General features: G+C 34.5%; 2 protein-coding genes across 2 annotated transcripts; both read left to right on the top strand.

The window, feature by feature from the left end:
- The first annotated feature begins 48 nt into the window (after nt 1-48).
- On the top strand, nt 49-3,039 carry Strip (striatin interacting protein). Its single transcript, XM_090106299.1, has one exon. It carries the CDS (start codon nt 172-174, stop codon nt 2,623-2,625), a length of 2,454 nt encoding a protein of 817 aa, XP_089962425.1. The 5' UTR covers nt 49-171; the 3' UTR covers nt 2,626-3,039.
- Nucleotides 3,040-7,414: 4,375 nt separating this feature from the next.
- Nucleotides 7,415-17,016, top strand: LOC149905072 (uncharacterized). The gene is made up of 7 exons (XM_090106526.1): nt 7,415-7,439; nt 8,568-8,772; nt 14,375-14,575; nt 15,058-15,233; nt 15,567-15,766; nt 16,230-16,477; nt 16,887-17,016. The coding sequence occupies exons 1-7, from the start codon at nt 7,415-7,417 to the stop codon at nt 17,014-17,016; spliced, it is 1,185 nt and encodes a 394-aa protein (XP_089962652.1).
- Nucleotides 17,017-17,909: the final 893 nt, after the last annotated feature.

Consider the following 17,909-nt stretch of genomic DNA (forward strand, 5'->3'; position numbering starts at 1 on the left):
AGAAGAAGCACAACACAATTTGACAGTTGTTTGCATGGGAATTGGGATCAAAATGAAAAAAAAAAACACTGAAATTTGACACTTGAGTATTGATTGATTTTTTGTGAGTAAAAAACAGAAGGTTTTGATTTCCATAAAATGTGAATTCCGTATAAAGAAAACACATTCACAATGGGTACTAATGGAAATGGACGACGAGGCGGCACAAAGTTGCCCGATGTGCGCCGCCCCATGGAAGAAGGCGATTGTGTCAATGATATGGAGAGCCCTGAACTAGATTTCGTCTACGATGATTGTGATACACAGGCCAACGAAATCGCTGAATTATATAGTTACACAGAACATCCGGAATTTCAATTAAACGTAAAGGCTTTTGAAGATATCATGGAAGAATTTAACTATCCCCCTAGTTGGCAAAGGCTTACTGAGAAACAACGGCGTACGGTTATAATGAAATTGTTAGAACATTTAGATATAGCAGTTAGTGAGGTGCGGATGCGAGCGACTAGATGCATCTTGTATTTAGCTCAAGGATGCTGGGCCGAAATGCAATCTGATGCTGAACAGGCACAGTGGGCTCGTCTAAATATATTCATGTTGTATGAAATGGGTACATTCGCAGCTTTTGTGGAGTTATTGAATCTCGAAATCGTTAGAAGCAATACAACTATAGCTTCAAGGAAACTTGCGGAATCATTAGCCGATTCTACCAATTTGAGAGTTATTATTTCAGTACTTTATTTAATAACTGAGCATATGAGAACTGAAAAGAATAATCCCAATACTGAGTATGCACATATGATAAAGACCTTTAAAGAAGAACTTGGTACACCGTTTGGTGAAGAATTACTTCCTGTACAATTATTGAATATGGTAACCCACTTGGGCGCAGGCACAGCACCACATTTTCCTATGAAAAAAGTTTTGCTTTTGCTATGGAAAGTTTTACTTGTCTATTTAGGTGGCATCAAAGAGCTAAAAGAGAGAAAAGCTAGATTGCGCGAAAAATATAATTTGTCTCCAGTCATGGAAGATACTCTTGAAGTGATCAAAGGTATGAGAGCCAGTTCTCCCCCACCAAGTGCTGGAGACATGCTAGAGAACCAGAACCCAAATCAGAGAAAGTTAAAAGAGAATGAAAGAGCTCTACGAAGACAAACATTCATGAAACAAACCTCCTTAGATGAGTCTGATGAACAAATGTTTGTTGAGAAAGAAGAACAAAGTAATGGATCTGAAGATTACTCTATGGAGTTTCAGTCAATGCCTATAGAAGGATCTCAAAACTCAAATCAAAATTGTCCATATTACATGTATTTTAAACGATTCGATAGTCCTCCACCACCACCTCCTCTGCCTAGAAGTCTTCCCTGGCAATCTAAAGTACGGCAAAAGGATATTGACAACTTTCTTGACAATGTAAGAGTAAAGTTTGTTGGATACTCTTTACCAGGTGATCGTTCAACAGTTGCAGGATTACCACAACCCATCCATGAAGGTATAGAAGTATTGAAAAAGCACATTTACACAAGTATTGCAGAAATTCAAATAGAGAGAGAAATTGAAATTGCACGAAGTCCTCTTACTAAAGGTGAAAAAGAAGTTGAGCAGAACGAAACCGAAATTCTTTACAGAGAAGTGCTACCTAATCTTCCACAGTATATGATTGCATTACTGAAAATATTGTTGGCAGCTGCACCAACTTCCACAGCAAAAACATATTCTATGAATATTATGGCAGATCTATTACCAGAAGAGATGCCCATGACCGTACTCCAGTCACTCAAGCTTGGCATAGATGTGAATAGACATAAAGAAATCATTGTTAAAGCTGTAACTGCTACTCTTTTATTACTTTTGAAACATTTTAAGTTAAATCATGTGTATCAATTTGAATATATGTCACAACATTTGGTGTTTGCAAACTGCATGCCTCTAGTTTTGAAGTTTTTTAATCAAAATATTCTTTCATATGTTGGGGCTAAGAATACCATTCCCATATTTGATTTTCCTGCTTGTGTAATCGGCGAACAGCCGGAATTGACAAAGGAATGTCTGGATATTGGTGACACATCAGTGCTCTACTCTTGGAGGAATGTATTTTCTTGCATTAATCTCTTGAGGATTTTAAATAAATTGACAAAGTGGAAAAACGCAAGAATTATGATGCTTGTCGTATTTAAAAGTGCACCTATATTAAAACGCACGCTAAAAGTACGACATGCTTTGATGCAGTTTTACGTGTTGAAACTTTTAAAGATGCAGACTAAGTATTTGGGACGACAGTGGCGAAAAACGAATATGAAAACCATCAGCGCAATTTATTCTAAGGTACGGCATAGATTGAATGATGATTGGGCTTTTGGCAATGATGTAGATGCTCGTCCATGGGACTTTCAAGACGAAGAGTGCGCTTTACGAGCGTGCGTTGATCGGTTTAATAGACGACGGTATGGTACAATGGCAGATCAGGAAAGTGAGTTAACACCTGTCGATAAAGATATTAATAGTGTACTTGACACTAATTTTGATCTTGATGAAGAGTTTAAGGAAAACTATGAACTATGGCTTGAAAGGGAAGTCTATAACAATGAAATTAATTGGGATGTTCTTTTATCTGCATGAGTTTTTATTAGACGAAAAATGTAGGAAGATGAAATATTCCGTTTTTATAATAGTGTGACAGTGCTATTGAACTGGCACTGAAGAAGATTTCTGAATTTTTAGTACATTTATACAAGACACACAGTAACATTATTGTAACAAAGGATTTATTGCAGCAATAAAATAAGTATTGATGACAAGAGCAATTATGTGTCAGAATTTGCATGCTGTTAGATTAATATAGATCTAAATACAAAACTTATATAAGTTTACACAAGATAAATAGGCATCGGAGACTAACAATAAAGTTATATGTATAAAATTAGTACCTAAATTATGTAGCATGAAAACTAATTGGATAATGAATTGTTAAACTGAAATCATCTTTTTAGAACATACTTATAACTATTTCTTTGAAATAAATGTATGTAAAAATATATATTTGCTTTTATTTTAACAAACCATTAAATCTTTAAAAAAAAAACTCAGGATATCAAGGCACGAAGTTCGTCTTTTATTTCGGACTAGCTTTCCGCCAGCCGCTTCGCCGTTGTAGTCGAAGAAAATCCTGCGTATCCCGTTCCCGTGAGATTTCCGAGATAATACTTATCCAGTATCCTATGTCCTTCCTCAGGTCTCGAGCTATCTCTAGAAGTAAATTTTAAGTAAATCCATGCAATACTTTTACAGTTTAGCGGAGACAAAAATCTAAAAACTATATTTTTGGGTGTACCTATCCGCTGTCGGTCCCTTACGCAAAAACTACTGGACGAATTTTGGTGAAACTTTTTTATAGGCATAGCTATTAGTTCTCACTTCTCGGCAACATAATAAAAAGCATACACCTATGACCTATAGGTATATACATCATGTTATTAGTACGTATTACACTAATCGTAAATCGACATCGTCTCTAATGTGGAAAAAAGGCTATCAGCTACAACGAGAGCGGCTTGTAAATTAAACTCAAATATTTATATAAAACTTCGGTTAAATCACAGGCAGGAATATTTTTTATCGTTGTATAAAAAAAAGTAAACATTGAAATTAGAACCACGATTTGGCGCTAATAATAATCAAGATTTCGTCGCGCATTTAGCTAATAACGTCTTATTTTCTTTAATTAGGTATTATGTATTAATTAAAATTTGCATCTTGGATTTAAGCAACGATGACGATGTTTCGAATTTGAATATATCCGGCTGGGTTAACAGACTAAAATAAAACACGTAGATACCTAATATTATATGTTGGTATCTACCCATTTAAGTTTGTCAAGGTAAGATATGAAAAGTTCTTAAAAAATACATTACCTACACTTACAACTATGTACTTATAAAATAGTGTCGCACTGTACATATATTTCACCCAGGCATATATTATTTTATAATTTATTCTCTAACGAAACAATTTCTTTTCAATTACGGCATACCTAAATAACTGAAAAAAATATTATAGGTCAAACGCTATTATCCTTTTTAAATCTAGATATATTTCTCCTTCTAGCATAGATCTTTTTAAGATTATTAAATAAACATCTAAAACATAATTTTTCGTCCCACAACATTTGTACAAGTAAAAACGTCGTAAAAGTAACTCGATCTCCAGATTTCATTCGAGAAAAATTAAAAGAGGGTGTTTTGGCGTGCTGAGTGCACCAGCATGGTTTGTTCTCACATCAAACGTCACCGGGATGACACCCAAACATTTGTAATATTGTACATAACAATGGATCCTTTTACTAGCGCGGCGGGGCACTTAAGACCCCGCTATAAACACCCACTAAATTATTTTAGAGACAGCGTTTCCATTTAATTTATGTGATGTTATTATATCACTGTAAAGTGTAAATGGTTTGTAGGTGCTTTACCGTCTGTTACATGTAAACGGTATTGTATCTAGGTAATACTTACATACAATATAATATTAAAGGAATCTTGGACCTAGTATTAGGGATGTAACGATACCGATACAGATACCGATATATCGGCCGATATATCGGCAAGCCGATATATCGGTATCGCCGATAATAAATCAACCGATACCGATATTTTTTTATTAAATTCTTTCTTTTCTTTTATGTTTTTGCATTGTATTCATTCATATTGTATTATTTCTGTTTCTGTAATAGTGTTAAGGAAGAGCGGAACCTCCTGACACAAGCATTTTATTTGCTTACTAGTAGTGTTCCAATCACAAATTTGTTTATGTAAAGGAAAGAAATAGATAATTTTGAATTTTTTTAATTTTTAACGTGATAACGTTTTTAAAATCGTTTTAGTCGGGTGACATGTTCATAAACTTGTGTCACACCAAAACCTCACGAGCGCGATCGCAGGTATAACGAGAGAGAGACGGACCGATCTCCCGTTTCATCTCGAGCGCTGCCACTGCATTATGTTATCACGTAAACATCTCGATCGTAAACCTACTTTACAAACAACCAATTTTTTTGATATCAAATAATTCAAAAAATCCGCGCCCAATGAACGATGCGGGAGGCCGCCCGCGCGTGCGCACTTTGTTTTCTGAAAAAACTCTACCAATACTGCCGTCCTTTAACTAAAAAGCCGTTAACCCTCAAATGGTCAATTTTCAGTTTTAAATGTAGGGTGATAGAGTTCAGAATTCTCTATCTTTCTGTCTAAGAATCATTAATAGTTATTAATATATGAAAATATTGTAAGCCGTTAAGTAACACAATTTTCAGCGATTCCATAACTTGAAAGCGTCTAACCAACACTACTTCGCTAAATTTCCTTTAAAGTACCTTAACCGCCAGATTTAATAATTATTTTTTAGCTTTTTACTTGACTAAAAGTACGTTATCAGATTATACTTGACTATAGGGACGCAATAGGACTATAACTGCTTTATGATATGCTTTCATATAACGATTCCAATGGAAATCCTTACCTTATTTGCAGTTACTCGCCCTTAACGCTTTTTTAGTTAAGTAATTTTATTTAGGAAAAATTCTAATCACACTTTTTTGCTTAGCTACAAAGCAGCTAACCCTCATTTTTTAGCTAAAAGGCAGTTATCCGATTCTGGTGATGCATCAGTTTTGGGGATGAGAGTGATGATGAAATAATGTCGCTCCCAAGCAGAGTACCGATTGTTTTTGATTTTTTTTTACAAGACGTATTGTTTCTGATCAGGTTTACTAAGTTTTAAACAATCTAGCAGCTAAATTACGGAAAATATAACAAGTCAAAGTTACGAAAATTTGGTAGGTAATGGTTACGACAGTGCGAACTTTCAATCGTACTTCTCTGTTTAGACTCTGATTTGTCACTGTAACCGAGAAAGAGAAGAAAGACAGTCTGTACTATTTAATTTTTAAAACTATTTATTAATTATGTAATTTACCCCTTGGGTGGAATTAGTAATCGACTGTCAAGCAATGTACTAGAGATGGTGATACAAAAATTGTTAGGAGTACACTACCTTTGACCCGCTGACGGGGAGTCCATTTTGCAACTATTGCTATTTTTTCTTATCTTTATATGTATTAGATTATTAAGATTTGTATTTTTTACATTGTAGCAAATAAAAAGTTTTCTACCTCCTGCTATTTTCCACATATTCTGGTATATTATATTTTCTGAATGTGGATGAAAGAGTCTTCTAATCATTTGATAAGCGGTTCTACATTATTTATTAAGAGCATCCCACATGTAAGAGCTTGAAGCCCTATTGAAACTAGGGTGTATTTTTTTCAAAAACCTTGTGCACAAGTCTTAATTTTTTTTTCAGGAAACGATTTATGTTTACATTGTTTGTGGTTCTATATGTACTCAATATCCAATATCTCGCATGATGGCTTCGCAGAAGAATATTTATAAAATAATATTAAAATTGCAATTCTAAATGAATATACGGTTCCAAAAAGGAAAAGCGAGAAGATTTATCTCAATCTTAACCCATTAATGAGCCACTGTAATGAAATAAACGTGAACATGACGAGAAATAAAGGTTAATTTTATCGAAAACTTAAAAGAGTCATTTAGTAAAAGAGTTTAAAATACTTGTTACTCACAATAAGACGCTAAAACCATTAATTTAGATAAGATAGTGTTTAAATCCTTAATACTTAAACCTAAAAGCTTTTGATCCTTTTCCTTTCCATTGGTTGACCTAGAGGATGTAATTCCCGAGAGCAAAGCCTCAGACAGCAGCAAATTTTTAACATTAGTAAGATTAAAATTTAGTACAACTATATAGAATCATAGTACAAAAGCATCCAAAAGCCCTTAAACGCTGATTATAAAGTTTTTGAAATTTAAATTAAAACGAAAGTCTTAGCTTAAAAGTAGTTATAGTAGCGACGTTTTAGGTAAGCATTTTATTAATAAATAAAAAAAAACACAAAATGAAAATAAAAATACTAAATTACTTAGCTAAAAAGTCGCTATGGTATGTGAACGGCCGTCTTGTCCAGTAAATAGTTAAAATTTTCAGATTATATCTAATATCTAATATCTAATATATATTATAAAGGCGAAAGTTTGTAAGGATGTATGGATGTATGGATGTTTGTTACTCTTTCACGTAAAAACTACTGTACCGATTACAATGAAATTTAGCACACATATAGAGGGTAACTTTGATTAACACATAGGATAGTTTTTATCCCGGAAATCCCACGGGAACGGGAACTATGCGGGTTTTCCTTTGCAAACGCGGGCGAAGCCGCGGGCGGAAATCTAGTGCTGAACTAAACGAGAAAAAGTGAATTTAAAAATAAATTATAACAGTTTCTGGGTAAAAACTAATATCTATATATAATATAATTAAATGTCGATCGATGTATCTCACAATAATTATTGTAAGTGTCATAATTTTTAAGAAATAACGATTTCCGTGTTTTTTGCCATTTACTCGAAACTCACTTCGTGGGCTTAACGGCTTTCTAGTTAAAGGACGGCAGAATAGTAAACTTTTATTAGGTACTGATTGTATGTGTATTACTTAAAGTTTAACTGACTTCGTAAAATAATTATACCTACTAAAATAAATGGTTTTGTTGTTTTTTGATTTGGCATTTTTATTTAAAAGAATACGATTAACAGTTGTCTCTGTTAAATGTTGGTAACTTTTTATGCATAATTCACTATTTATTTTTCTACCAAGCCATCGATATCGGTATCGGTATCGGTATCGCCGATACATTACTACAAATATCGGTATCGGTATCGTATCGGCAAAATCATGTATCGTTACATCCCTACCTAGTATAGTATTATATTATCTGTGCTTGTGTACTTAGCTACATTTCTTAGTTAGTAGTTAACAATTAATTAACGAGCTTTTCTTGTAGCCTTGTATATGTTAATGTAATAGGTATCTATACTTACTTTTAATATAATAAAGCTAAGAGTCTGTTTGTTTTGTTTGAACGCACTAATTTCAGGAACTGCAGTTCCGATTTGAAAAATTATATCGGTGTTTGAAAGCCCACTTATCGAGGAAGGCTATAAGGCTATACACAACAGGAGCGGAGCAACGCGGGTAAACCGCGGGGCACAGCTATTACCTACTTAATATTATCTGAATCTCGGAATCAGTCCATATATTTACATGAAATTTATTATGGGTGTTTGGGGGCAATAAATCGATCTAGTTAAGATATAAAAAATTATCGAGCAATACTCGGTCATACATGTATCTCCTTATTGTACTCGAAGCTGAGAAAGATATATATTATGTTATCTATGTTATAAAAGAAATGCTATCTCTTCTACCAATATAGGTGTTTTATTTCATTTGCGATGCATCCGTATGACGACAGTTAACTCACGATAAAATCTCAACGCTAAGAAATTATTCGCTCTATAACTCGTATAATGCTTGTATGAGCCTGCGACTTGCTCTAGTATTCATTTGTTTCTAACATTTAAGCCAAAGTGCACATCTTCTACCTATTGAAAAAATGAGAGCATACATACAAGTTTTCTTAGTTTCATTACAAATCTACAGTTTAATAACATCAGAAATTATACAAAACGAGTTAAATGTGAATGATATACTCCGCACAGATTTGATGCCGACGTTTTTCATTTCGAGTGATAATGTTGAGGTGCCGAAAATGAGTAGTAAAAAAGATTTTTTTCCAACTGTAAATGGTTCTATCGATGCTGCCCTGAATACGCTTAATTTCCACAGGTAAATACATAAATATTATAAATAAATAAATTTTTCTTTGATCTTCTTTGAAGTAACTAAGGTGTTATTTATTAACTAAGTGGTTTAAAACGATTAAAATTAATAATATATTTCCTTCAGGATATAGAGGTAGTATATAATATACTTCACTTGTTCATCGGTATTTATTTAGGTAACCAAAGTTTAACAATCTCGATATATAGGTACGTAAAGCTGGCGATGAAAAATTAGCGAAATTAAAAAAAAACAACACCAGAATTTGTTGCTTATTTGTTGCTAATTAGTTGCTATAATGACGATTTTGTTGCTCAACCCGTTCGCTGAAAATCAGCAACAATTCTAGCTTAACGTTAAGGTAGCGTGAAGAAATCGGAAAAAGGGATGGATCGTTGCAAAAATGCAGGTGAATTTGTTGCTAATTTGTTGCTGCATAAAAACAGTGAAAATTTTGAATTTTTTTCATTGGCGCCAAAAATAACACTGGCCACGTCAACTTAATTGTCGTTTATCGGTAGTGAAACATAAAAAAAAAATTGTTGTTCCTCACATCGTTCACTGACACAGTGTACAGAGCCAGCAACAAAATAGAAACCGGAAGTAGTTAATTTTGAAACCGGTTTGCTAGAAATTCGTCCACGCCAGCTTAACTGTCAATTTTCGGTAGTTACACATAAAAAAAAATTTGTTGCTCCTCACATCGTTCACTGGCACAGTGTACAGAGCCAGCAACAAAATAGAAACCGGAAGTAGAGTTAATTTTGAAACCGGTTTGCTAGAAAATCGTCCACGCCAGCTTAACTGTCGATTTTCGGTAGTGAAACATAAAAAAAAATTTGTTGCTCCTCACATCGTTCACTGGCACAGTGTACAGAGCCAGCAACAAAATAGAAACCGGAAGTAGAGTTAATTTTGAAACCGGTTTGCTAGAAATTCGTCCACGCCAGCTTAACTGTCAATTTTCGGTAGTTAAACATAAAAAAAAATTGTTGCTCCTCACATCGTTCACTGGCACAGTGTACAGACTACAGAGCCAGCAACAAAATAGAAACCGGAAGTAGAGTTAATTTTGAAACCGGTTGGCTAGAAATTCGTCCACGCCAGCTTAACTGTCAATTTTCGGTAGTTAAACATAAAAAAAAATTTGTTGCTCCTCACATCGTTCACTGGCACAGTGTACAGAGCCAGCAACAAAATAGAAACCGGAAGTAGAGTTAATTTTGAAACCGGTTTGCTAGAAATTCGTCAATTTATTAACTCTACTTCCGGTTTTTATTTTGTTGCTGGCTCTGTACACTGTGCCAGTGAACGATGTGAGGAGCAACAAATTTTTTTTTAAGTTTAACTACTGAAAATTGACAGTTAAGCTGGCGTGGACGAATTTCTAGCAAACCGGTTTCAAAATTAACTCTACTTCCGGTTTCTATTTTGTTGCTGGCTCTGTACACTGTGCCAGTGAACGATGTGAGGAGCAACAAATTTTTTTTTATGTTTAACTATCGAAAATTGACAGTTAAGCTGGCGTGGACGAATTTCTAGCAAACCGGTTTCAAAATTAACTCTACTTCCGGTTTCTATTTTGTTCCTGGCTCTGTACACTGTGCCAGTGAACGATGTGAGGAGCAACAAATTTTTTTTTATGTTTAACTACCGAAAATTGACAGTTAAGCTGGCGTGGACGAATTTCTATCAAACCGGTTTCAAAATTAACTCTACTTCCGGTTTCTATTTTGTTGCTGGCTCTGTACACTGTGCCAGTGAACGATGTGAGGAGCAACAATTTTTTTTTTATGTTTCACTACCGAAAATCGACAGTTAAGCTGGCGTGGACGATTTTCTAGCAAACCGGTTTCAAAATTAACTCTACTTCCGGTTTCTATTTTGTTGCTGGCTCTGTACACTGTGCCAGTGAACGATGTGAGGAGCAACAAATTTTTTTTTTTATGTTTAAATACCGAAAATTGACAGTTAAGCTGGCGTGGACGAATTTCTAGTAAACCGGTTTCAAAATTAACTCTACTTCCGGTTTCTATTTTGTTGCTGGCTCTGTACACTGTGCCAGTGAATGATGTGAGGAGCAACAAATTTTTTTTTATGTTTCACTACCGAAAATCGACAGTTAAGCTGGCGTGGACGATTTTCTAGCAAACCGGTTTCAAGATTAACTCTACTTCCGGTTTCTATTTTGTTGCTGGCTCTGTACACTGTGCCAGTGAACGATGTGAGGAGTAACAAATTTTTTTTTTATGTTTCACTACCGAAAATCGACAGTTAAGCTGGCGTGGACGATTTTCTAGCAAACCGGTTTCAAAATTAACTCTACTTCCGGTTTCTATTTTGTTGCTGGCTCTGCACACTGTGCCAGTGAACGATGTGAGGAGCAACAAATTTTTTTTATGTTTCACTACCGAAAATCGACAGTTAAGCTGGCGTGGACGATTTTCTAGCAAACCGGTTTCAAAATTAACTCTACTTCCGGTTTCTATTTTGTTGCTGGCTCTGTACACTGTGCCAGTGAACGATGTGAGGAGCAACAAATTTTTTTTTTATGTTTCACTACCGAAAATCGACAGTTAAGCTGGCGTGGACGATTTTCTAGCCAACCGGTTTCAAAATTAACTCTACTTCCGGTTTCTATTTTGTTGCTGGCTCTGTACACTGTGCCAGTGAACGATGTGAGGAGCAAAAATTTTTTTTTTATGTTTAACTACCGAAAATTGACAGTTAAGCTGGCGTGGACGATTTTCTAGCAAACCGGTTTCAAAATTAACTCTACTTCCGGTTTCTATTTTGTTGCTGGCTCTGCACACTGTGCCAGTGAACGATGTGAGGAGCAACAAATTTTTTTTATGTTTCACTACCGAAAATCGACAGTTAAGCTGGCGTGGATGATTTTCTAGCAAACCGGTTTCAAAATTAACTCTACTTCCGGTTTCTATTTTGTTGCTGGCTCTGTACACTGTGCCAGTGAACGATGTGAGGAGCAACAATTTTTTTTTTATGTTTCACTACCGAAAATCGACAGTTAAGCTGGCGTGGACGATTTTCTAGCCAACCGGTTTCAAAATTAACTCTACTTCCGGTTTCTATTTTGTTGCTGGCTCTGTACACTGTGCCAGTGAACGATGTGAGGAGCAACAATTTTTTTTTTATGTTTAACTACCGAAAATTGACAGTTAAGCTGGCGTGGACGAATTTCTAGCAAACCGGTTTCAAAATTAACTCTACTTCCGGTTTCTTTTTTGTTGCTGGCTCTGTACACTGTGTCAGTGAACGATGTGAGGAGCAACAAATTTTTTTTTATGTTTCACTACCGAAAATCGACAGTTAAGCTGGCGTGGACGATTTTCTAGCAAACCGGTTTCAAAATTAACTCTACTTCCGGTTTCTATTTTGTTGCTGGCTCTGTACACTGTGCCAGTGAATGATGTGAGGAGCAACAAATTTTTTTTTATGTTTCACTACCGAAAATCGACAGTTAAGCTGGCGTGGACGATTTTCTAGCCAACCGGTTTCAAAATTAACTCTACTTCCGGTTTCTATTTTGTTGCTGGCTCTGTACACTGTGCCAGTGAACGATGTGAGGAGTAACAATTTTTTTTTTATGTTTAACTACCGAAAATTGACAGTTAAGCTGGCGTGGACGAATTTCTAGCAAACCGGTTTCAAAATTAACTCTACTTCCGGTTTCTATTTTGTTGCTGGCTCTGTACACTGTGTCAGTGAACGATGTGAGGAGCAACAAATTTTTTTTTATGTTTCACTACCGAAAATCGACAGTTAAGCTGGCGTGGACGATTTTCTAGCAAACCGGTTTCAAAATTAACTCTACTTCCGGTTTCTATTTTGTTGCTGGCTCTGCACACTGTGCCAGTGAACGATGTGAGGAGCAACAAATTTTTTTTTTATGTTTCACTACCGAAAATCGACAGTTAAGCTGGCGTGGACGATTCTCTAGCAAACCGGTTTCAAAATTAACTCTACTTCCGGTTTCTATTTTGTTGCTGGCTCTGTACACTGTGCCAGTGAACGATGTGAGGAGCAACAAATTTTTTTTTTTGTTTCACTACCGAAAATCGACAGTTAAGCTGGCGTGGACGATTTTCTAGCAAACCGGTTTCAAAATTAACTCTACTTCCGGTTTCTATTTTGTTGCTGGCTCTGTACACTGTGCCAGTGAATGATGTGAGGAGCAACAAATTTTTTTTTATGTTTCACTACCGAAAATCGACAGTTAAGCTGGCGTGGACGATTTTCTAGCCAACCGGTTTCAAAATTAACTCTACTTCCGGTTTCTATTTTGTTGCTGGCTCTGTACACTGTGCCAGTGAACGATGTGAGGAGCAACAATTTTTTTTTTATGTTTAACTACCGAAAATTGACAGTTAAGCTGGCGTGGACGAATTTCTAGCAAACCGGTTTCAAAATTAACTCTACTTCCGGTTTCTATTTTGTTGCTGGCTCTGTACACTGTGTCAGTGAACGATGTGAGGAGCAACAAATTTTTTTTTATGTTTCACTACCGAAAATCGACAGTTAAGCTGGCGTGGACGATTTTCTAGCAAACCGGTTTCAAAATTAACTCTACTTCCGGTTTCTATTTTGTTGCTGGCTCTGTACACTGTGCCAGTGAACGATGTGAGGAGCAACAAATTTTTTTTTATGTTTCACTACCGAAAATCGACAGTTAAGCTGGCGTGGACGATTTTCTAGCAAACCGGTTTCAAAATTAACTCTACTTCCGGTTTCTATTTTGTTGCTGGCTCTGTACACTATGCCAGTGAACGATGTGAGGAGCAACAAATTTTTTTTTATGTTTCACTACCGAAAATCGACAGTTAAGCTGGCGTGGACGATTTTCTAGCAAACCGGTTTCAAAATTAACTCTACTTCCGGTTTATATTTTGTTGCTGGCTCTGTACACTGTGCCAGTGAACGATGTGAGGAGCAACAAATTTTTTTTTATGTTTCACTTCCGAAAATCGACAGTTAAGCTGGCGTGGACGATTTTCTAGCAAACCGGTTTCAAAATTAACTCTACTTCCGGTTTCTATTTTGTTGCTGGCTCTGTACACTGTGCCAGTGAACGATGTGAGGAGCAACAAATTTTTTTTTTATGTTTAAATACCGAAAATTGACAGTTAAGCTGGCGTGGACGAATTTCTAGTAAACCGGTTTCAAAATTAACTCTACTTCCGGTTTCTATTTTGTTGCTGGCTCTGTACACTGTGCCAGTGAACGATGTGAGGAGCAACAAATTTTTTTTTATGTTTCACTACCGAAAATCGACAATTAAGTTGACGTGGCCAGTGCTATTTTTGGCGCCAATGAAAAAAATTCAAAATTTTCACTGTTTTTATGCAGCAACAAATTAGCAACAAATTCACCTGCATTTTTGCAACGATCCATCCCTTTTTCCGATTTCTTCACGCTACCTTAACGTTAAGCTAGAACTGTTGCTGATTTTCAGTGAACGGGTTGAGCAACAAAATCGTCATTATAGCAACTAATTAGCAACAAATAAGCAACAAATTCTGGTGTTGTTTTTTTTTAATTTCGCTAATTTTTCATCGCCAGCTTTACGTACCTTCGATATATTCTACAGAAAAATGATGAACGAGTATCAATGTAGAAATTACGTTGCCGAGCAAATCCTAGAAGAAATAGGAAAAAATTCCATACAAAATCGTCTTGGCAAACCTTTTGATGGAAGTATATTTAGTCAAAATGTTTATACACCTCGTTCCCAAGATTATAAAGGTATGCATGATGTTGGATCGGTCAATTATCAGGAGTGGCTTACTAAGTAAGTAACGATTTACTTAATTATTTGAAAAATATGTACCTATCCAGGTAGATAGATGTTTTTGTTAAATCAATCTTTAATGTTGCAATACTTTTGGGGTTTATTGCCTCATATATTATCGGATAATGTGTATCTGTGTAAGGAAATTTTTTTTTTTCAATGCGGCGTTTTCGTTTTACCGTAGGTGGAGTACCTAATCGCAACTAGAGCTTATTTTGCTGCTTTAAAAGAACACAGGCATAAGTTGAAAAAATAAGTTCAAATTAAATTGTAAAATGCTATTTATAACTCTAAACTTAAAAGACTCATAGTTTGAGTGTACCAGATTAATGTACACTCAACCTATACCTATACCTATACCTATAGATTGAGGGATATTGTAGGGTTAGGGTTCACTTCGCTCGTCTTATTAAGTGTGCTTGTAAATGCTCATACATTGGTTTAAAAATAATAAAATTCAAATGGATAATTTGTTTTTCCAGAGTATCAGCTCTAAACGATATTTACCAACATTACAATATGTCAATAAATCCTCATATAAATAGCAATTCGACTATTTATCCGGAAATTCATGCGAACCCCAGAGATGGTTATGAAGTGTTCGAATCGGGTGAAGGATCTTACGGATATCCGGAGATGCAAGATGTATCTAAATACAGTAAGCTTGATAGAAATATATTATGTAATTTTTGAAATAAATTTCAGCATTTTCGCGTAGCTCGTAGCACTGTAAATGTATAGATATGAATATAACTAAACAGAAAAATTAGAAAGAAAGTTCCGATCAAGTCAAGTATTTTATGATTTGATGTAGTGAAAACACGATTGTAAAATCAATAGCGCGAAGATATCTTGAAAATATTTCGAATTAAAACTAACTCTCGAGCGTGCAATGCCTTCGTAGCGGGCATGGAAAAACTAGTTGTAGGTACTTACAATCGTTTTAATGTTTATTAAGATACTATTTTGTGTTAAAAGGTGTATTTTCTAGGTAGTGGTTACGAATACTCCATGCCACCACCTCCTCCGCCAGTATATCAACATGAACACGTGGAACATCACGAAGATTATCACGTGGAAAAAGAGTCGCATGGCCTGACTATATCTGATTTATTTGATATCTCGCTTACAGGGATCGCTTTTTTGTCGTTTGGCATGTTTGTCCTGCAAGTGCTTATGTGCATCACAATGGTAAGGGCTAATTTAATGACTAAAGAATTAAAAGAAAACTTATAAATATTTTAAAAATTATCGTCACGAAATGTATAGTAGAATAATTAAATTATTTTGTTTCAAAGCACTGAAGGAACAAAACAATTTTGCTGTAAACAAACCGCTCGATCAGTTTTTCTGGTTGTAAAAAATTTAGGGTAGAGCGGAGAATGAATAATGTAAAGAAGTTTACCATCTAACTGAAACTATGGAATGATACCTAAATAATGAATTAGATATTTATTTTAGCGGAGTCAATATAAACAATTTTAATAACGCCTCATGACCCATATCTCTACATTTTTTTATGTTTAAATTGACCGGACTATTATGAATTTAAAAATTTTCAAATTGATCACTCATTTTTAACAAAAATCAATAAATTAAAAGGAAACATAGTTGATGGTCCTCATCCTCAAATTTTCAACCCCTAATATTTCAGAATGATCAACAACCTCAAGTTATGCAAATGGTAGACAACGGGGACAATATAAACGTGGACGATGTCTTTCGCTTCAAACGTGAAACGGAACCAAATAAATCAATTAAATCTTTGAATAGTATAGCTAAATATGCGTTAATGGCTTTAAAACCTCAGCCAATAATATGCCTGTACCGGACTCTGTGTTTGGGGAACAAGAATACACGTAATCTGCAGAATAAAGAGAGATATTGGCTGCCCTTGTTTCAGTAAGTATTTTGTTAAGTACCTTAATATATTATGTTTAGGATATTCTGTCGCTTGCAAAATGATTTTGTTTAAAAGTAGTATACCTGCTTAACCTAATATATTTTATTACGTACAATTTGTGCCTGAAACAACGGGTTATGAATTTAGATTTATCTTGTTAGATTTATGTATTATTATCGAAATTTTTACTTTTTACAAAATGTATAATTAATTAGTACATGACTTGTTTTAGATATAAGCTTCTTGACATGACATCGTTGCTTACTTTACAGCACTAAAATGTGCCACTTCTAGTGTCATTAATTACACTGCATTCTACATTTCCAATCAAAATTATTCAATCAATACAATACTCGAGCTATCTTTTATAAATATAATATCTTTCTTAGAATTTCTGTATCTTTCTAGTGCCAGTATAGCTTGGACCCGCGGTGCCGCTTTAGGCGCTTTACGTGCAGCTGCGTTGGGCCTTGGAGGGGCTGATTGTAATAAGTTGTATCCTAAAAACCAATGTTTGAATGAACAAGAGAATAAATAATTATTATGTATCAATAGCTTAGATTCTATACATGGTTTATAAAAAATGGTGTTGTTTTAGTGTTGATATAACAAATTATAGGAGTTATTTAAAGAGTTTTCAAGTGGTGACTTGAAACTCATTGCATACCTAAGTGAAAAGTGAAAAATGTTTATTTTTTATTTTATTATCTAAAAAATGTAGCTGTAAAATATTTTGTCTCAAGCTATGTGTGGTGTAAGGAGTAAAATGAAATACAAATTTAATTTGTTATTTTTATTTTACTTTCACATTCCAACGTTCGTTATTCAGAATTATCTAAATAAAAGTCTCTTATATTATTAGATATATTATGTACAAGTAAAATTATTTTACTACAATTTATTCTACAAACAATCTACACAGACTTTATTGTGAACAAAATTTTCGTAAGTAATCTCTATCAGAATAACGTCTTTAATGCTTGAATATCTTAGCTCTATATTTAGTTCTACTTATTCAAATATCCTCCTATACACAAATAAAATAAATTTAGATTAAGATTTAAATCTACCTTTATATGAAGGTCGACACGGAACTATTTAGCATAACAGCAAATTTACCTCAATTTTTGTTATTTTGTAAAAATATTAAGTATGAAAAATATTTGAAAGTTATATATTTACAAAAGTAATTTACAAATTAACACATGCTTATCACTAACGTCACAAAATCTTTTGTACACATTTCGAATAATATAATATATAAACTAAGATATATATCTATTAAAATGTTTCGTATTCCATCGATCAAAAGGTTAAATGATTTCTACACTAAAAATTATATTCACAGTGCATATTAATTAAAATTTCTTGTAGTTTTCTTGTACCTAATTCATGTGTAGGTATACCAAAATTAATATCTAAGTAAACATA

Source organism: Colias eurytheme, chromosome 10, assembly GCF_061535395.1.
Source record: "Colias eurytheme isolate Ceu_HAF_F1 chromosome 10, ilColEury1 Martin Lab GWU primary, whole genome shotgun sequence".
Classification (NCBI taxonomy): Eukaryota; Metazoa; Arthropoda; class Insecta; order Lepidoptera; family Pieridae; genus Colias; species Colias eurytheme.

What these genes read in the sequence shown, in the direction of transcription:
- Strip (XM_090106299.1), top strand. Translation starts at nt 172, where the DNA reads ATGGGTACTAATGGAAATGGACGACGAGGCGGCACAAAGTTGCCCGAT.
- LOC149905072 (XM_090106526.1), top strand. Translation starts at nt 7,415, where the DNA reads ATGTATCTCACAATAATTATTGTAA. An exon ending in AATACGCTTAATTTCCACAG is followed by an intron (nt 8,773 to 14,374) that starts GTAAATACATAA and finishes TATATTCTACAG; the next exon opens with AAAAATGATGAACGAGTATC. An exon ending in TATCAGGAGTGGCTTACTAA is followed by an intron (nt 14,576 to 15,057) that starts GTAAGTAACGAT and finishes TTGTTTTTCCAG; the next exon opens with AGTATCAGCTCTAAACGATA.